Genomic DNA, 21,335 nt, shown 5'->3' with positions numbered 1-21,335 from the left:
CCCCAAATAAATCTATACATCCAATGCAATCCGTATCAGAATCCCAGTTTACTTCTTTGTAGATATGGACAAGCTGATTCTAAAATTCACATGGAGTATCAAGGGGACCAGAATAGCTGAAACAATCTTGAAAAAGAAGAAAAAAGTGGGACGATTCATACTTCTGACTTCAAAAGTTACTACAAAACAACCATAATCATGACTGTGTAGCACTGGCATAAAAATAGAAATATAGATCAATGGAATAAAGTTGAGAGTCCAGAAATAAACCTATACATCTTTGATTAACTGATTTTTGACAAGGGTATCAAGACTGCTCACTGGGGGAATGAATAGTCTTTTCAACAAATGGTGTTGAGACAACTGGACAGCCACATGCAAGAGAATGAAGTTGAATCCTCAGTTTACACCATCTACAAAAATTAACTCAAAATGGGTTAAAGAATCAAATGTAAGAACTAAAACTATAGCACTCTCAGAAGGAAACAGGAATGAATCATCGTGACTTTGGATTTGGCATAGGATTGTTAGATATGATACCAAAAGCATGAGCAACAAAAGAAAAATATATATAAACTGGACTTCATCAAGGTTACAAACTTATGTGTGGTGGGGGTCGGGTATAGCTGAGCAGTAGAGCGCGTGCCTAGCATGCACAGGGCCTGGGTTCAATCCCCAGCACCTCTGTTAAATAAATAAATAAACCTATTTAGCCCCCTCCCCCAAAACAAACAAAAATATAATGAAGTAAAAAAAAAGAGTATGCGTTTTGAAGGACATCAAGAAAGTGAAAAGAAAAAAATGTTGGCAAATCATGTATCTGATAAGACTCTTATATCTAATATGTATATAGAACTCATAGCTCGGTAATAAACAGGTAAAAAACCCAATTAAAGAATGAACAAAGGACCTGTGTAGACATTTCTCTAAGGAAGATACAGAAATGGCCAGTAAGTACATGCAGAGCTGCTCAACATCATTAGTCATCAAGGAAATGCAAATCAAAATGACAACAAAATACCTGACCATAACGCGAGCCAACTAGCTGTATGACTAGATTCAAAAAGGCATAGAGGCGGAGAGTATAGTTCAAGTGGTAGAGCATATGCTACTCACGCACAAGGTCCTGGGTTCAAGTCCCAGTACCTCCATTAAAAAACTAATTAGATAAATATACTTAATTACTCCCCACCAAAAGATAAAAGGAGGGAGCATAGAATAAGTATATGGAGAAATTGGAATCTGTATGCTGCTGGTGGTAATATAAAATGGTGCAGCGACTTTGGCCGTTTTCCTTAGACAGTTAAAGGTAGAGTTACCATGTGACCCAGCAGTTCTTGCACATGTCTGCCCAAGAGAAGTGAAAACATGTCTGCAGAGAAATTTGTCCATGGACGGTTAGCGTTATTATGCATAAAAGCCAAGGGTGGGAACTACCCAGATGTCCATCAGCTGATGAGTGGATCAAGAAAAGGTGATATATCCATACCATGGGATGTTTTTAGCAATAAAAAGGAACAACATGGATGAACCTTGAAAACATAAGTAAAAGAAGCCAGTCACAAAATACCATATATGATTTGTGATTGCTTAGGGCTGGGAAAGGGGCTTGACAGCTAAAAAATACAAGGTTTCTTTTTGAGGTGATGGAAAAAGTTCTAAACTTGACACTGGTGATGGTTGCACGACTCAGTGAATATGCTAAAAACCATTTAACTGTACACTTTAAATAGGTGAATTTTAAGGTATGTGAATTATATCTCTATGAAGCTGTTTTTTAAAAAGTAGCCTTTTGTAAAATTAAAAATAATAGACATGACTTTGTTCCAAGAAAACTTTCTTTCTGGACAATGAAATTGGAATTTCATATAATCCTCACAAGTGAGGAAATGTTATTGAAATTTTTTCAGTCATTTAAAAATGTAAAACTCATTCTTAGCTGGTTAACTGCACAAAAACAGGCAGTGGGTTGGATTTGTCCTGCGAGCCATACTTTGCTGACCCCGATGGAAGTTACTATTTGATAAATGTTGTGAGAGATTGTGAGAGACTGACCCTAGGGAAAGGAATTTTCAGTGACATTTCTTCAGCCGTAATTTTGCAATGAAAAACTCTTATTTTTTCTTCGTTAAACAGACCCCAGAGGATGGGCAATATTATCAGCAGTATCAGGGTTTCTCAACCTTGGCACTTTTGACGTTTTGGCTGGAGACTTTGTGGTGTGGACTGTCCTGTGCATTGTAGGATGTTAGCAGCTCCCTGGCTTCTACCCACCAGATGACAGACACACCCCACACCTCGCCCCAGTGCGACAATCAACAATGTCTTCAGACACTGTCAAGTGTCCCTGAAGGGGAAACACCCTCCCTACCCCTGCTTTGAGAACCACTGATTTATAGAAAGGAATCACAGTAGTGATATTCAGAGAGACAGAATGTTATAGTACACAGCTGTCAAACCTTAATGTACACGTAAATGAACTGAGGATCTTGGTAAAATGCAGATTCTGATTCTGTAGTTCCGCAGTTGACTGAGAATTCTCCATTTCTAACAGATTCTCAGGTGAGGCCAATGCTATTGCTCCAGGGACCACACTAAGTAGCAAAGTAGTAGTAAGTGCCTAAGCTTTGAAATAAGACAGATCCAGGCTTTAAGTCCAGTAAACTACTTAAAACTTGGATAGGATACTTAAGTTCTCTGAACCTCAGTTTGCATGTCAGTAAAATGGAACTAATATCACTGACCCTGTGTGGTTGTTATCAGGACTTGTGGAATGCCTGGTGCTGGGCAGAAAGGGACAGACTATAGTCTGCCTAAAGTAGGAGGCTTGGGTCACCTTGCGTACTGCCTGCCCTGTTGTGATTTGTCAAGCCATTCCATCTCATTGAGCCTCAAATTTCCAGTGAAAGTACCTGTTTGTAAATCACGTTGAAATATTCTGTTGAAAGTAACAGTAATTTGATTGATGGTGATGGAGAAAACTCTTGAGAAGCAATTAGTCTTCCCCTCCTCCTCTGTTTTTATGTTGTATATTACCTGAGCAAGATGCTAATGCAAGAAGGTGTTCGGTGCATTTTGAAAAAATGAGAGATGGCACTTGAGGAATTCATGAGGTCAAATGTAGGTGGCTTTCTAAGAAGGACTGAATTTCAGAACCAGTGGTAGTTAACATATGAATGGTATTACCTTATGCTAGTAAGCTCAGATTTTTTTGCTGCAGAGACAGGGAGAGAAACCTCTTTCTTGCACTACTTGCTGCATTGCACAATTGGCTTGATGCTTTGGAGGATTTTTCCACTTGAAAGATTTGATATTTGTCATTTTGAGAAAGTGGGTGCTGAACGTAATTTGCCAGGAGGCTTAAACGGTTATGTTTTTTCTTATCTAGGATGGAATTTTACTCTAACAATTCAATCTATCAGTAAGAAGAGCCAAACATGAAAAATTTCTCAAAATTGAGTCGTGAGAGATCCTAATGTTAAGAACAAAGCTTCCTTCTCCTGTTGGTTGGCATGCCAAACATTTTCATGTACCCGGGTAGAATTATGATTGGATTAATTACCAACATTACAGATCATTCCAACGTGCAAGCTGACTTAAAGTAGAAGGAACTTTGGAAAGGGGAATACAGAAAGAACAACTCTGGTGATTTCAGTTAAGATGTTCAATCCTTGACACCTCAAGACTTGGGCAAATGACTCCCTTCCAGGATGTAAACTCTGGGAGGGAATTCACATTGGTGTTTGAACCCTGGCTTCCCAGTGGAGCTCCTCTGTGTGACCTTGGGCACATCTCTTTTTCCTCCCAGGCCTCAGTTCTTCAACTGAAAAACGAGGGGGAAGAGCCTGATTTCAGAGGCCCCCTGCTTTGACATCCTGTTTTAGGTGATCTGGGCAGAAGCAACTCATTGCACAACTTTCTCTTTCATATTTCCTTCTTAGGTAGGGAGTCACCTCAGAATCTGAGCATGTAGGTGTGAGCGATATCTGCTAGAGACGGGACAAACACTGCTTAAGGAAGAGAGCTGGCATCCTCATAGAAGGGTTGAGTTGGCTGGAGGGAAAGCCCTACCACTGCCACGTGCTCCCTAGGTGATCTTGGACTTACGTCTCTAAACCTCAGTTGCCACACCTGTAAAATGAGAATAATAGTCATTTTCTTAGAGGATTGTTTTAAGGCATGAATGAGACGGACCTTAGGCACTTACACCCAGGGCCTGACCATAAAGCACTTGGTAAACATTAGCTTCTTATGTTATCATGAGTTGGGAGAGGGATAAAGAGAAAAGGTCTCATGCTAGAGGCACTGTGAATATTCTCCTTTAATCGCCTTCATTTTCTGTGAATCTTCTTCAGGTTGTCCCTGCCTTCGTAATTGAAGACCCTCTAGACTCTACAGTTAGTCTAAGTATGATGAGCTTTACCTTATGCCTTATTTTAAGGAACTTCTTTTTCGTAATGTGGTCTGTACTTGATTTCTATTTAGCTTGATGTCCACTATGATAGCAGGATTCTTTTCTGGTTTCTGCCATACTTAGTTATTCTCCATTCCTGTGTCCCCAATGTGTCATTTTGAAATTTTTCTCTTTTGTTTTTGATGACTTCTCCAATTACTCATGCTAGTTTTGCATTCTTGTCCAAGAACATTTTGGGTGCTTGTTTATTATTAATTTAAGAAGCTAAAGCATTTGAGGTCTTAAAACCCCAGAACTGAGTTTTCTCAGAGCTGCTACTCTTTTCAGCCAGCTGGTGACCAGGCCTCTCTGGTCTGTCACAGGAGGATGTCTTCCTGTCTGTGCTTTGTCTGATTTAGATTCAAAATCCACATGTTTTAGTACATTTTTAGCAAGCCAAGATTTATTACCAAATTAGTGCTGACCTTAGGGGAAAAAAATTCTTTAATCAAATCTTCAGTTACCTGTGCTGAGAGAGTCAAGGCGCCTGTCTTTGGAGTGCTTGCTTGTTTAGGAATCACTCCAGCACCACTAGGTGGGGTCAGAGCACATCATTTCTACAGGAAACGGGCGTTTTTCCTCTCCCAACTCTCATTACTATTTTTGCTTCTTTGCCAAATTTGGACCTAGCTTGGATAATTCACAACAATGTTCTGTTAGTGAGTTGCATCACTTACAGCCGTCCCGTCCACCTTGCCTGTTTTAGTCTCCTAGTTTTAGAGGTTTTGATAATTTGACTTTTCAGGTAAAACTTAAAACTGGAACCTGGAGTCATTCCTAGACTTATCAGAACTGATCTGTGGTTTTTAAAATCACCCACTGTGTATGTATCTAGTATCCTACTCACATTGATTTGAGATGAAATCAGTCTCATAAATGTGTTTAAAAAGTCTTCAGCCTTAGGCAGTGCTCATCCATCAGCAGAGTTTTTTTTTTAAACAGTTGTACCTACTTATACCTGTGCCTTCCAAGGTTGTTAAAGTCAGCGTCACTCCCACTGATGATTGTCAAACTCAATTAAAAAATCAGGTCAGAAACAAAATGCTTGAAAGTTCTTTCCAGGCTAGAGTCCTGGGCCCCCATGAGCTGGTTTGCATGAATGGATTATGCTTTAGTTCTGTTGTGCTGGGAGTTTTTTTTTTTCAAGGAGCGCACTTTTAAATGTAAACTATAATTTTTGCAGAGTCTAGGGCAGGAGGAGTTAATCAGTTGGATAACACTTAGTCATGGGTGGTGTTTCATAGTCTGTTCATTTCACCTCATGTTTAGGCATTTGAAATTTAGCTTTGTGTCTGCCTGCACTGAATTCACTATTGTTTCCTATTCATAGCTCTCTGCAGAATTTTTAGTCTCATTCTTTAAAACATTTGTAATCATTGATAATTGCTAAATAGCAACAGTATGCTTGGTGCCAGAAAACTTCTATTTTTTATTGGCGTTATCATGACTGCTTTTGTTACATTAGAGAGTTGATGATTGCAAGTCAACTCTTGATTATTAGGACTGAGGAACACGATAGCAGTGGCAGAAGCTGAGAAAGGGAAAGGAATGTAGGAAAGCACACATAAATTAAGTGTTAAGTGTCGTTTACATCCCTGAAGATGATTTTAAGGTCTAGAATTGGGTGTTAAAGGATTAAAAGAAAAAGCTATTATAGCATCGAAAAAAGTGCTCCACGGCTTAGACAAAACCATCTCAGGTTCATAGACTCAGAGGGTGTTAATCCTGAAAGACCCCTTGGTGATTGTGAAAGCTGAGACCCAAAGAGGTTAACTGACTTTCCCAACCCAGCAGGTTTGGGTGTTTTATGACTGTTTGACAAGGCTGTGATTGCTCTCACGTTGTGAGCTAAGTCCCATGCTTTGGGGGGATTGTATTGCTTTTATAGCATCATAACTAGTATTTCTTTTTGCTTCGTCATCTGTCAGCTGACTTCGAAGCGCCTCATCTTTTTTCCATGGCGTCATAAAATCTGGGCACTGCATGGGGCCCAAGAGATTGACAGATGAAGAAACCGAGGCCCTGTTGAGCTGCGTGGCTCACCCAAGGCTGTGTGTAGTAGAGAGAGGGGGCTTAGGATGCAGACCCCCATCTCTGGACTCACTGCTGCTGCTGTAACCTGTCGCTGCTGCTGTAACCTGTCGCTGCTGCAGCAGGGAACATGCCAGATGCTGCAAACATAAGGACTTTCTTCCCCCACTGAAAACTATAATTCATTTTGTTTTGAAAGACTTATAAGTCAAACCTCTATTTTGTAGCTTCCCAAGGTGCTGTGATCTGTTTCTTACTGGTCTCTTTTGTCCTGTGGATATTTTTCTTGGTTGGTTCTTTGAGATTTCGATTTCCTTGCCAAGGTATTTTTAGAGAGAGGAAATCAGAATGTGTCATCAAAGACGGGGAATATATACCTTCAGGCCCAATTATGCAATTAGAATTTTAATAAGGAGTGTCATCAATTCTTGCTTCGTTGCAGTCATTACCTAGAAGACTGTTCTGCTCAGAAGCCTCATCGAGGTGTCATTGTCATCAACATCATTAGCCAATCACAAGCATTTATGGAGTGGCCCCAGATTAGGCAGCGCTTGTTTGGGCCCTGGGAGACTTAAAAAGAGAGAGAGAGAGAGGGAGTGTGTATGTGTGTGTGTGTGTTAGTGTTAGCCCTGGCCTTCAAGGAGTTTATGATCTGCAGAATTGCAGGCAAGACTGGAATCTTGGGGAAAGACAGGCACTCCGTTTTTCCTCGAATGTAAAGTACAAACTAACTCACGGATCTGGTATTGTACGGTGGGGCCGGAGGGGGATGGTGGTGAGATGAAGAAGCAGATGTTAGAAGGGTCCAGTTATAGGTAAATGGACGCTCATAGGTTTGCTGACTTGGGAACAAGGCAGGGCAGTTGGAGGAGAGAGGAAGTAACTGGTGGAGGTTCTTGAAACCAAAAATTTAAATAGATTCAGCATACTAACAGATGATTGGAGGACCAGGAGAGGAGAATGACTTGCTGTGGTTGATTGTGGTAGAAACTGACATGGTGGAATTAGTGCTGGGATTTTTTTTTTTTTTTTTTTTTTGCCAAAATCCTATTTCTATTTGGAGGGCCTCCTTTTCCCTCAGCAATAGTGGCTGATTGGGAGTGGTGTGTCCTTTAACCCTGACAGGAGACTCAGACATGAGACCCAGGACCTGGTTCTGTGGTTTGGTGCTACCACACCCTGGGTCCGGGGTGTTGGTTTTAGACCCCCATTATCCTCTTTGATTAACCAGAACAGATTTTAATGGAACTCATTCTTCACTCACTGCACCGCAAAATCATTTTCATAACTCTTTCCATTTGTTTATCTCATAAGTTGAGATATTTGGTGCCTATTTTTTCAAACGGACAAATAAAAGTTGTCTTTAGGTGTGGCTCTGGTACATCAGCATCTTAAATGCTCAAGTCTTCCATGAATCGGTTCTTGTCGGGCACCCACGACTACAAAAGCCAGTTAGGAATTAACACGGAGGGGAGATGACAGTCCTCCTTGCTCTTCTGTTCCTGAAATAATCATAAACACGCAGCACATGTCCTGAGCCCGGGGAGGCATGGTTCCTTCTGTTGCTCTGTCTGTACGGGACCTAACCTTTTGACAGTTTTTATGGCAAATGCTGGGGCAGCTTGTGAGCTAATTAGAAGAAACCCTAATAAGTGAAGGCTGGGTTCGTTGGTTCCCTTTCTGTGGAACAGACAGCCAGTTAAATAGCATTCCTTGCGTGGCTGATAATCCTGTCCTCCAGACAGCTCTGAAATGGAATGTCGCTTCTCTGCTGGCTTTTTCTGGGCTTGAGTCTTCTCTGTGAAGTTTCTCTGTGGTTTCTAATTCTTAGGCATTTCACACATGGCAGCCAATCTCAGTTCTCTTTCTTCAAGAAAGTTGTCCTTAGAAAATAAAAAAAGAAAAGAAAAAAAAAATAACAAACAAACAAACAAAAAGAAAGTTTTCCTTTCCTAGCTGTGGCCTTTTCCCATGATGCGGCTGGTTTTCCACTCACCCTACATGGTTGTGTCAGCGAGCACCAGGGATTCAGCTGGTGGTGGCTGCACGGCCCACGGACAGCAGTGGGAGAAATGCAGTGTGAAAGCTGCCAAAGCCAAAAAGACAAACGGTAGTTTTAGGGTTGTGAGTCTGAAACTGGCCCGTTGTAAGAGGAGTGCCGTGGACATTATTCATAATGCTTCCCTGGTTAATAGACCCTGATCAGCCCTGAAGGTTATTGGTGCCAGTTGCTTTCCTACAACAGAAAAGTGCTGCATTCTAGCTACGTTCCTGCGGCGGAGTTTAAGTGCTTAGTGCTATTTACTTAAAACATTCTAGGTTGATAAATTACAAGCACTTCACTCTGGGTAAAGCTCATAAATTCAGCCCCTACAAAAAATAACAAGCTGACAGCACTTAGTCCTGTTTATAAAGTTCATGCACATCTATCTTTGATAGAGGCACAAGCATATATCTATGGAATAGCACTGCAGCCTGTTCGAGTTACGCAGGACACCGAACTTCCAGGCTCACTGCCATTGGCCCCTGTGCTGAAGGGCATCTCGGGGACAGGGCCTGCAGAGCGTGGCGTCCAGGTCTGCACGCCTCCCTGCAAATCCCCCCTCTCACTCCCTCCGCTGCGCCTTTTCTGTCTGCGGAATGAGCGCCTGCCTCTGCCTGGTAGCCTCCTGCTTCTTCACTGGGCTGAGGCGAGGCAGGGAGGGGTGGCGGGGTCCATGGAGCAGTTGAGCACTTCAGCCAACGGGCAAGAGATGGGTTTCAGTGAATGTTTTGGTTTTCTTTCAATATTGATTTGTTTGTTTGTTTATGGGTAGTGGTGATTAGGTTTGCTTATTTATTTATTTTATATTTTTATTTTTAATGGAGGTACTGAGGATTGAACCCAGGACCTTGTGCATGCTAAGCACATGCTCTACCACTGAGCTGTCCCTTCCCCCCATAAGTGAACGTCTAATCAGAACGGGGGCTGTTTTGTTTTTGGCAGTCTGTTTAGGAAAAATGACAAACTCTACAAAAAAGGCCTGTGAGTAGCCTTAAGCGCAAAGCCTGAAAAGCTTATGTGCTAAGAGGTGTCAGAAGAAGAAATGTTTTAATAAAAAAATACACGAGACTCATCTCACTGGTCCTGGCTTCTTAGAGACGGGGCAGCAGGTATCGCTGTGGGATGCCTGGCCGCTCAGAACCAGAGACTGAAGAACCCAGCTCCTGATGAGCCGTGGAGGGCGTGAGCTGTCACTCGCATCGGGCTGGAGCTGCGTATTCAGTACTTCACTGAACATTCAGTACTGCAGATAGGATAATTACGCTGCTTGTCAGATACTAGAAAAGTACAAAAAACATTCCTTCTCTTTGCAACAGCTTGGACCCCAGTGGCAGACATGCTGTTCCCTCTGGCTGGTGTGACCTCCCTTCCCTCAGCCCCTTCGCCAGAGGGCCAGCTAACTGCCTGGCTTTCAAGACCCTGCTCGGACAGCGTCTCCTCAGGGAAGCCCCTTGCCCCGCAGACCCCCAGCCCCGAGCCGGGTTCCCACAGCCCTCTGTTCTGTGAGCATCTTCCAGGTTGCACTTTCCTCATCCATTTACCTGTCTCCTGTGTCAGCCATGAATAGGGACAGCGTCTTACCCCGGATTCATCATTTATCTCTTGTGCCAAGCACAGTGACTAGGACGTAGTGCTTGCTCAATAAATGTTTGTCACATGAATGATGGCCTGGTTAGCACCGTGAGGATTGATGAAGCCCTTTCTGATCTGCCATCCATCACACATGGAGTGGAACAGGACTGGAGGCTTTAAACGATGCCACTCAGGAATGTAAGGGGTGGAGGTGGGGTTAGAATGAGTAATCACCCACCTTTATTGAGTATTTACTGCGGCATCTTCTGAGGCTTTTTAAATGTATCAGTGCACTTAATCCTGAGATCAATCTGCTAAGACAGGTTCTGTTCATTATCCCCGTTGCAGAGCACAAGGAAGTTCAATAACTTGCCCAAGGTCACGTGGTGGCAGCGCTGAGGTTCACATTGTTGTTAGATAACCATTGTTTCTCTCTGCCTTTCCGACTGATTTCTGGGAAGAATTAAGCCCTAATCTCCTGAGGCTTCCATCTTGTGTAATAATTTACCTTCTTTACTGTACGTCTTGAATGGTACTGGTTGTGTTCCATCCTTGGTGAAAAGGTAAAAACACTCAGATAACTTTCTGCGTTCCGTGGTTCACACAAGAGAGGCAGAGTCAGGCAACAGAGAATTGGTTTTAGGTGGTGGCTGGAAGCACAGCAGATGTCCCCCAGTCTCTGTTCTCTGGCCAAACTGAACTACAATACTTTGATTTCCTGCAAGGACCGTCTAAGCTTTTTTGCCTCTAGACCTTCGCATATGCTCTTCCCTCTGCCTGTAACACAGTTCTCCGCTCACTCCTCCTTCCCCAAGCCCAGTCTTCACTTGGCTCCTCTTTCCCACCAGTTCAGATGCCATTTCCCACCCTCCAAGATAGAGGATCCCTTCCCGGGGTCCCCTCCAGCCCTGATGTCCCCGCTGTGGCACTCAGTGCTGTAGTGCTGAAACCACACCTGGAGTTGATTTGAGGTGGGGGTGAGGGGAGAGATTGTTCCCACAGATTGTTCTCATGCCCTGTGTTCTATTAGAGCAGAGACTGTCTCTTTTGTCCCCCTTTTATCCCCTGCATCTCGGGAGAGGGGGTTCGGACACAATGTCTGTTCCCTGAATGTTTTTGGAAGGGGTTGGATGAATGGGGATTAATTTTGCTTTAGGGTTTTGAGCCTTGGCTTTTTGAATTGATCAAGTGTATTCCATTGGACAGCCGCCGTTGGCCATGTCTTGTGTGTACACACTTGGCTGGGCGCAGTGGGGAGTAGAGAGATGACTAATGTTGAGGTGCCTACAATCTAGGGAGATGTTCACATGGTCACATCACTTCCCCCCATCAGCACCAGTGCATGGACCAGTGATGAAACTGAAGACAATCGGTCAGCACCAATGAATCCCCCTCACAGCCCAAGACCTCCCTTCTGCATGGTGTCCTGAGAACCACCAGCAAGTGTGGCTCTTGTTTGTAAAGTAGAAACCCAAGTTAGGAAGACTAAGCAAGCCTCAGACACGTGGGGAAGACACGTCACCTACCTCCTGTAGGTAACGGCCCGGCTTGGCACCGCGGAGGTTAGATTTATTTAACCCAAGAGAAAAATTTCTTAATGACTTAAAAATAGAATGCGTTGTTTTGTAAATAGAGCTGAGACTTAGCATCGAATGTATTTAGGACATCTCTACCTGGTTTCCTCAGGCATCTTAACTTTCTTTGTCTAAAACTTAATTACTCATCTGTTCCCCTCGAAACTTGCTGCTCCTGCTTCTCCTGTACCCTGTCCCTCCTTTACTGGAACCGCCTGATGCTCGAGCCAGAAATTCAGGCGTCCCTCTTGGTCCTTTTCCATCAGCCCCCTCAGGCATTCAGATGCCAGTTCTGGGGCTCTGCCTCCTTCCAGTTCTCAGGCTTTCTCCTTCCCACTGGGCCTCCGTCAAGGCAGGAGTTGGCCTGCCTTTGGCCCTTCTTGGCTCCAGGCTCCCTTCCTCCAACCCATTCTCCACCCTGTTGCCTGCGCACATTCCAGAATGCAGGTCTGATCTCATCCTTACTCTGCCCAAGGGTCCTCAGGTGGTGAGCCACCTGGGTCATGTCACGCCCATCCCCTCCCCACGTCCTCTGAGTTCAGGCTGTTTCACCTCTGCCGGATGCCGCGCAGGTCCCTGTAGAGGTCATGATTTATGTTTGTTTCTTTGTAGACTTACTTCCTTTCCTCCTTTATCTAATTCCCCCTTCTTCTTTCAAGCCTTTTCCAACCTGGGTCCTCGCTTGAGTCTCCTGCGGGGAACATGCTTCTGCTGTTTTGCATCCTCAGGGTCTAACACGGCTCGGTGCGCAGGATGAGCTCTGTACCGCTGGCCACAAGAGTAAATGAGAGGCAGCTGAGGCTTTCATTCACCCTGTGCTGTAGAGGAGTGAGATCTGGCTGTTCTGAGAACCAGTGTTGTTTTAGGGTGGAAGATATTAAGACACTGGTTACCTACTGGAAAAGGTGGCTGGGGAGTGGCAGCAGGGAGCAAGCTGAGAGGAACCCCACAGAGCAGGCAAAGAGGAGATGGAGGAACTGGCGGGGTGGCCTACCAAGAAAGGGCCTACGTCTGCTGTAGCTGTCAATGAATCTGTGGCTCCGTTTCCTTATTTACACCAGAAAGGGATGGGTGTACCATAGGTAATCAATTACTCAGGCTCATTTTTCCAATTTGACATCCTTCAATTTTTAGGGTCAAAGTTGAAAATCCAAGCCAGGCATCCTGAATCAGCATGAGAATTTTTCCCCTCTCTTCACTTCATTGCAAACTCCATGGGAGCATTCAACAGAGATAGTCTTGCGTCTTAGAAACAAAGACAAGGAAAGGAACACAGGAAAATTGCATTACTACAATATTATGTTTGAGAATTGAAGCTCCCAGGTCAGGAGACCCACTCAGCATTCTCTCGGTCGCTTTCCTTGAGATGCTCCGCACACCCACTTGCTGACAGCCCCTTGGCGCCAGAGCCCGCTGGCCATGGCCGTGAGTTATGGCAGACTGGAGATTGTTACCTTGATCTTCTCGGCCCTTGGGTGTTTAACTTCTTCCAAGTTAATGTCTGCTTCTAAGTGTTACATTACCTTGTAGCCCAGTAGTCATTTATAATTCATATACTATGTGCTGGCTTAAAATACAGACAGGAGGATAATCAGCATCCTGAAGCTTCTGGTTCTACAAAGTAACATTTCTTCAGTGTAGTCTGTCCGTAGGAATGAAAACCTGCTGCCACGAATTAAAAACCCTTTGTCCTGTTGTCAGACTGGGAGACAGGTGTGCCAGCAAGCACTGTTAAGCCTTCCAAAAGGGGAAAGAGATTGTCTTTTTAAAATGAAACATGTCATTTCATTCTGTTCTACTCAAAATAATTCCTAAGGACCTCAACCTTTGTAGGGTTCCAGGAACCCCACTAAAGTCACACGGAGGGGACAAGGCAGAGCTAGAGGGGCTTTTGGAGAAATGGCCCCAGGGAAGGACAAAAGCTGGTCTATTTCTCCACTCCCTTGTCTGCTTTGGGTTTGCTGTCCTTCCATTGAGGGCTCTCGACTTTGACTTTGCTCTTTGACTGACTGTAAACACAGAGAAAGGCAGGGCTTTCCTGTTGAGTACCTCGTGGAGAACACACTGTCCATTCACATCTGTTAAAAATAGAAGGCCTGCTTGAAAAATCCTCTGTAGAAAGAGGTTTCAGCAGAAACCAATCACATATTAGAGGTCTAACTTATGTTTTCTTTCTTGCTTTTATAAGAAGTCTCTAAACCCTAAAAACTCCCCCAATTCCTTTTCGTTATGCATCTTCAGTGTGCCAGGACAGTGGGTGGAGAGTTCTAGTTTTTCTTTATTTTTTTTTTTTCCCGTTAACGGAGGCACTGGGGATTGAACCCAGGACCTCATGCACGCCCAGCACATGCTCCACCCCTGAGCTCCACCCCCACGCCTGTGGGTGGACATTTCCAAGGGCAGGCGGGCAGACGCTTCTGCAGTTGGGTGGTCCTGCTCGTCTGGAGACATTGTATTTGAATCCCAAGATTATTCCACTACCACCACGGTCTCTGTGGTGCGTCTTGTGTTCACCCCTGTAGCCGGTGTACGCTTGAATGTCCACCTGATACTTGGGGACCACTGGGGTCGGGACACGTGGCAGCTATGGGGTAGTATTGGGAACATCCTGGCTGATTTAACTTCAAAGCCACAAGGTGGCAACGTTTACTAAGCTGCTGGGTGTTTCCTTCCCCTGTTAAGATGATGAACCTGCTTTTCCAGCCACAAGATTGAAGAGCTGAGAAAAGGGTTTAGCAGCCTTTGCTTCAGGTCCTTTTGAAAGTGAGGCTGTAGGATTAATGCACAACAGTGTACAGTGTCTGTCTGTCCCCTGGCTGTTCACACAAGAGTCTGAAATTGCTCTGTGTGACTGTGGGTGAGACGCCTCCCCTGTGACCCCGGTCAGACATGATTATATACGTACATATTATATACATGGTTATGTATGATTGGACGGATTGGTCCCTAATGGTTTTTTTTCTCCATGATTTGTGACTTTGGTTACAACTTCCTCCCCTATATTGCTTTAAAAAAAAATCTGGTAAAACTAGTCTTTAAATTTTAAACAGCTAGCATTTTATCAAAGGGCAGAGTCATGATTAAAAAGAAAATCAACAACAGAATCTCAAGGAAATTGATGTCCCTAGAAGCTAACCCTGGGTTAACTGGAGAGGCTCGGCTCTCGTAAATGCGGAAGCTATTTACCAGCTTTCCTAAATTAGCAGCTTTGGGGATATTAAGATCTGTAAGGAACTGTCCAAGGGAGGTATTGTGTATGCTTTGCCGTGATTAAGCCATTAAGCTCTAATTGGTATTTTCCCACTCACGGTTTTGTGCAGGAGGCTTTACAATTATTTAGGAATTCTGTGCTCATCAGCCACCCTCGTGTCTGTCGGCCCCACGTTTTGGAACCTGAGAGTAGGGGGTGCACAGAAAGGTTTTCGTGAGAGCGGATTGTGACTTGGCCTCACGCTGTCCTTCCCCATTGGTTTGTTACGTTGCAGATGAAGTGGAAGGGGAAGGACCTCTTTGACTTGGTGTGCCGGACCCTGGGGCTTCGGGAAACCTGGTTCTTTGGACTGCAGTACACGATCAAGGACACCGTGGCCTGGCTCAAGATGGACAAGAAGGTGGGACTGGACCCTAATGAAATCAGTGGGGCTGGCGTGGGCTCTGGTTTTTCCCTGAGTGCTTCTCTGGCTTGTTGCTCATCATGGGGCTTTGTGGATGCACAGTGGAGATGGGACAAGTCACTCGGAACACGGGTCTGGAGGTGCCCAGCCTCTCTGCTCCCCGCAGACTCCCCTGGGCCCTCTGGGCCAGCAGCACCCAGGACCGACCTGCTGCCATCCCTGTCTCCTTCACTTGTTGTCACTGGGCTGACTGCATCAGCCTTTATGCTGTTCAGTTGACTGGGCCACGAGTCATCCTTTATGAATAAAAATTACTATTCTATTGCCTTTTTTCTTTTTTTAAATAATTTACGTCTTTGAAAGATTTTTCTTGAGGCTCATGCTCTTTAGGGAATTTTTTAGAGTCTTTCTGAGAAACACCATGGCCCAACCTAATTTACTCATTAACATGATCTAAAGAATAAAGAGTGCCCTGGTCCCTGCGGGAAAGGCAGGGTGTCTGTTTTGTTCTCACGGTTTTCTGGGGCTTCTGAGTCTTGGTGGACAAGTCTGGACTCCCAGCAGTTCTAATGTGGTTTAGAAAGGATGTTGCCTCGGGGAACTGCCCTCTGCACGGGTTTGTACGTGCACACAAAGACACTCCCCTGCTTACCTGCCTACCTAGCTGTGATGACGCTGAGATCAGGGCCATTTTTTTTGGTCAGTAACTCCTAACAGACTCCTGAATCTCAGAGTAAGTGTCTAATTCTTACCCCACATTACCTCCTACAATTGCCTACCTGATTTTATTATCTACTACTTGGCATGGTAGACAGTGAATGCCCCTTGTCTTTTACCAATTTGACTCTACACTCAAGTGTTCACATTGTGTTTACATATATACACAATCATCTGAATCTTCACGTTGAGAACCATTCTGGTTATAAATTTCACATGGTAATTCCCAACGATCATAAACGTCCAAGTGCCTCTGTGTGCCAGTGTCAGCAAGAGTGTCCTCAGTCAGGTTTATTTTGAATCTCTTAGGTGCTGTGACCTGGAATTTGAGCAGGAGCCTGGACAGTTATCTACCAAAGGCAGCAAAACCTTCTATGTCTATTTTTTGGAACAAACTTTTATTATGTGTGCTGGTCTGGTCGGTCATGGCCACAAAAACCTTCTGTGTCTTTTTATGATTCTCAGCAAAGTGAATTTTACACCGTACCTGAGCGTTGGCCAAATGGATATTAGATTGGGGGCATCAGGAGCTGTGGAGCCTGCTGCTCAAAGGAAATAAATTATGACACATGTTAATGGATCCTTGTAGCCTGTCACATGGCATGTTTATGTCCTGAGATGAAATTCATTCTGGAGAGCAGATGGTTCAAGCTTTCCAGTGGGTGGATGAAATTGTTAGAAGATTAAAGGCAGTGTGGTTTACTGGCTGTGCTCAAGGATTTTGTGGAGCATTTCTAGAGGTTCCTTGAAACAAAAGTTTGCCATGATGGACACGTTTCATGTCTGTTGATTGGTTAATATTTAAGTGATTTCACAAAGATCTAGTTCATCCTCTCTAAGCTCCATTCCAACATGGACCTACATGTTGGAGGGAGGCAGCAAGACAAAGGAATAAAGGAAGATGCCACTACTTGAGAAAATTAAAAAACCTTCAGCCTGCCGTAGAGTGCCCAAGACCTTTGAGCTGTAAATTTCTCGTTTTTAGCTATCTCTGTGGTCTTGAAAACATTTGCACCTCAATAATCTGAGCTCCACTCACCACTTGGGGATATTGATTAATTTGGTTCAGAAACACCATGTGACGTGAACATTGCCTCTTGTTAGAGATGGCTTTGTGAATGCCTCAAACTGTAGAATCACAACCTTTGGGAAATGTGCTGAATTTAGAAGGGAGAAAAATACTGAGACACTCCCTGCAGAAGGTTCTTTGATGGTGGCCTGGGAGGAACAGGTGCCAACCCAGCTAATTTCCTTCTGCTCTGTGGTTCTGCAGGTGCTGGATCATGACGTTTCCAAGGACGAGCCGGTCACCTTTCTCTTCCTGGCCAAATTTTATCCCGAGAATGCCGAGGAGGAGCTGGTTCAGGAGATCACGCAGCATTTATTCTTCTTGCAGGTACACCTTTCCACACTGCTCCCTCCACCCCCTATCCTGAGAGCACTGTCCCAGGCATGGCGGCAGGGGCAGCCCTCGGTGTCACCACCAAGGCCTCCACCTTGTGAAAACGTTCTCCCTCTGGAAAGCCAGCCCCTTTGGTTCTGTCCTGGAAAGCAGTCTTCAGAACAGGACTGTACTTGAGTGAGGAGAATTGGTATCAGATGAAATTGCAGAAGTGTGATGGCACCAGGATGGATACAAGTAGCTCTCTAACTAGAAACCTCTTTGAAGACGAATCCTGTTTTCTCCCCGCTAACTTGAAAGCACTCAGTAGTTGCACAGGAAGTCTAAGAAGAGAGTCTTACAAAGAGTAGCTCTTCCAAAAGTTCAGAATCTGCTCTCATTAATCAAGGCAGGACTTCAGAACTCCACTGACACTTGGTAAATCCCACACATGGTACTTCAAACGACACACTTCGTGCTACTCTGTCTGTAATTGTCTTATTTTCCACTTACTCCCTCTGCTAGTTTGTAAGCCCCTTTAAGGCAAGGCTCATTGAGTGCACAGGGGCATCCCACCGAATTGAAGAAATTAGGAGCTCCATAATTATAGGTTCAAAGACAGCCAGTGGACCGTCCGGGGGTTCAGCCAGGGGCATTGGTGTGATGATGAGTTTTGCTGGTGTTCCTACTGCTTGGTCAGAGTGCTTCCCTGGTTTCATGGTTACTTTATGGTGTTCAGGGCGGGGACAGCTGGTATGTCTGCCATCAGTAACAGAAAGAGACCACAGCTGGGGCGTTAATTACATGATTTCCCAGAAGTAGGTATATAGGCTGTCACCTAGTCCTCCTATAATTAGTTGGAGCCTCAGATTATTGCAGTCAGTAAATATTAAGTTAAATGTAATAACCCCCCCCATAATTTCTCTTAAAAAGTATGTATGTTTTTTTAAAAAGTGTGTATATATATTTTTTTGCAAACTATTTTTGTAAGAGAAGTTATATTTATATGATACATCTCCCCTCTCTAAAATTGTCATGTCAAAAGCAAGGCTCTTTCAGTTTTTCTGGAGTGTGGCTTAAAAAAAACCCAAAGGCTTAGAAAGGATTGCACTGCTTTGAATGAAACCACATAATGACCACCTAGGCCCCAGAATGTCCTGGAGTTACAGAGCTGGCTTTCTTGTAAGTGCTTGGAAGAAGGGCCTGTTCCCCATTTAATTTTGGCTTAATTTTTCCCTCGTACTGAAATGTTGGAGCGCTGTCACGGCTGAGCGAGGCAAAATTGACTACTTTTATGAATCTGGTGACTGTTGAGGTCTGTGAAGAGGGAGCTAGCTTTCCCGGTGCGTTTATGTCAGCGTGCCCCCACTTCAGGAGGCTCTCTTGCCTCTGTGTCTGAAACTTCACCCACTGCACCATTCTAAGAAATTAAATGCAATGAGATATGTTAATTCAACATTACAGCTTAAGAATTATATTTCCCAGACCTCACGTGGACTTAAAGGTTTAATCGATCAAACTTTATTGCTTCCTTTTTTCCTTAGAGCAGGCATATCGAAAGTGATGGTTTTTTTCCTGCAGTCATAACTCAGTGGCCTCGCTGACTTGTGTCTTGTGTTAAGACTTAAAAGCAGACTCCATCTCCTCCAGTGCTGCGTGTGCTCAGCAGGGGCCGAGGCTGCAGTCATTGCCGGAGCTGCTCCTGACGGCTCCTGAGTTCACAGCTCGCTGCTGTCACAGCCCAGGTGTCAGGCTCTGTCGTAACCACAAAGATTGTTTTTCCCCTTCAGCATTTGATCACAAACTAAAGAGATAAGGGTTGTTTTTTTTTTTTTTTTAAGTGCATAGCCATCTTACCAGTAATTTCTCAGGGACTGAACTCCCAACTTGTCAGCAGCAATTAAAAAAACTGTCCCCTTTGTCAGGAAATCATTACGGGGCTGGGTTGGCGGGCCTCAGGGAACACCCCACAGCCGTCTGCTGTGACCACCCACACGGCTCCCTTCCACACACACGGTGTCATGTCTCCCTTGTTGCCCCTTTCAGGTTAAGAAGCAGATTTTAGATGAAAAGATCTACTGCCCTCCGGAGGCTTCCGTGCTCCTGGCTTCATACGCTGTCCAGGCCAAGGTAGGTGCTGGGGGGGAAATGCATTCTTCCTGGGCACAAATGCACAGCACGGGATCACTCGTCATCGATTTCTTTGGATTTTCTAGGCTCCAGATGCTATGGGACTTGTGGACTTGGGGGGCCACTCTCACTGCCCTACTTCTGTATAATCTTGTGAGATAGAGTGTGTATACAGAAAAGTACAGTCTGATGGATTTCCTGTGTAATCCCATTATGCACATGTGGTTAAGTACATTCACTGGACCAACCTCTTTTTATTAACCGGGAGAAATGAGTATTGTTTCCAGTTTGGGCCAAACCTTTAGGCCTTTCAGGTCAGAAAGTCCCAGGTCTTCATTGCAAACTCATCTTCTGAGGACTAGCGGCCTGTGTGTCGGGACCACATTGCACCCTGGAGAAGGTCCTGCATTGTACACCCTGATGGCCGTGCTGGCTGTGCTTACGGTCGGGCACTGCAGGTCCTCGGGCCCACCGAGCCCAGCTGAGCTGTCCAGAGGCCTGCGAGTCTTTAACAGGGAGACCACCGCAGACTGGGGCTGGTGGGAGAGGGAGGTCCTGTGTTCTTGTCCTCTCTGTTTTTATAAGACCAACTACAGGGTCTGCCCAGGGCACTTTGCAATCACATGCCACTTTTTTTTTTTAACATCTCTTTTTTAATTGAAGTATAGTTGATTTATAATGTTGTATTAGTTTCTGGTGTACAGCATAGTGATTCAGTTATACACACATTTTTCGTAATAGTATATATAACATTAATAAACCATTGAATGTAGTTCCCTGTGCTACACAGTGGGACCTTGTTTTTTAATCTGTTCTGTACATAGTAGTTTGTATCTGCCAATCCCAAACTCCCAATGTATCCCGCCCTTCCCTCTTTATCCCCCGGTAACCATAAGTTTGTTTTCTGTGACTGTAAGACATGCCACTTTCTCTTGGCCCCTCTGTTGACTGCCTGTCACTACAGCATAAGAAGATACCCTCAGAATTGGGACACCTTGATTACTTTTATGATTTTTCATAGTCTTTTCCGTAATTATTTTCCTTTTTAGTTAGTGGAGTCCTTAAAGCCGTTTTCCAGTAATGTTACAGGGATGAATAAGCCCCTCTTAACTTCTTAACCCCCTTTTTGGAGTAGCTTAATATAATTTCAGGTCAAAGCCAGGAAGTAACAGGCCTATTATTTGGAGGAAAAGGGGCTGTACCTGCTCTGTCAGATTAACAGAAGCACCAGGGCTATTTGAAGACTTGTCTAATATTTGCTGAGTACTCACGGGCCTGAGGGGAGCTTGTGGACTCTGTCACCGATACAGACGCCAAAGCCAGCATCTGCCCTCAGCGATTTGCCCAAGGTCATTCTGGCAACCTTGGGTAAAGCTAAGGGCAGAATTCACGGCTTTGGTATTTTGTGCCTCCCCTCTTCCACTGCCCTGACAAATGAGTCATTGAGAAAACAGAAAATGGGCCTTGATTCAACTAAAACATATGCTTCCTTTTATGCTTTGATTAAGAATTATTAATAACAGGAAAAAATGTGTCCTTTCAATCAGTATCGCCCTGACAGTGATGAAGTAGTCGTTGTCACTTTCATTAAATCTGAGCCCTTCCTGGCCCAAAACCGAGTTCCTTTCTGGCACGCCTTCTCCCCAGCTGAGAGGAGGCCCAGGCTCTCACAGATACTGCCTCTCTCCGAAGGGCTTTCGTCTCAGAGGCTACATCTTCTTTGCATAAATTTGGGGCCACAAATTCAAAGGCCACCTGTGGGAAAAAATAACTTTTCAGGGAACCAGCAGATGTTTGCTTAAGCAGATTTCACTGTAGG

At 44.5% G+C, this 21,335-nt stretch overlaps 1 protein-coding gene across 6 annotated transcripts in view; it reads left to right on the top strand.

The window, feature by feature from the left end:
• NF2 (neurofibromin 2) overlaps window positions 1-21,335 on the top strand; it is a 78,099-nt gene that overhangs the window by 5,603 nt on the left and 51,161 nt on the right. For all 6 annotated transcript variants that reach the window (XR_004316651.1, XR_004316650.1, XM_006178718.3 and 3 more), the window contains exons 2-4: window positions 15,160-15,285; window positions 17,279-17,401; window positions 19,433-19,516. Coding sequence is in view for 4 of the 6 variants with exons in the window: in XM_006178718.3 (XP_006178780.1) it covers window positions 15,160-15,285; window positions 17,279-17,401; window positions 19,433-19,516 (333 nt within the window). In the remaining 2 variants the exon portion in view is untranslated. The remainder of the gene's footprint in view (window positions 1-15,159; window positions 15,286-17,278; window positions 17,402-19,432; window positions 19,517-21,335) is intronic.

This window comes from Camelus ferus, chromosome 32 (genome assembly GCF_009834535.1).
Source record: "Camelus ferus isolate YT-003-E chromosome 32, BCGSAC_Cfer_1.0, whole genome shotgun sequence".
Taxonomy (NCBI): domain Eukaryota; kingdom Metazoa; phylum Chordata; class Mammalia; order Artiodactyla; family Camelidae; genus Camelus; species Camelus ferus.
Note: the sequence above shows the minus strand (reverse complement) of the source record. Positions and strands in the feature narration are given on the sequence as shown.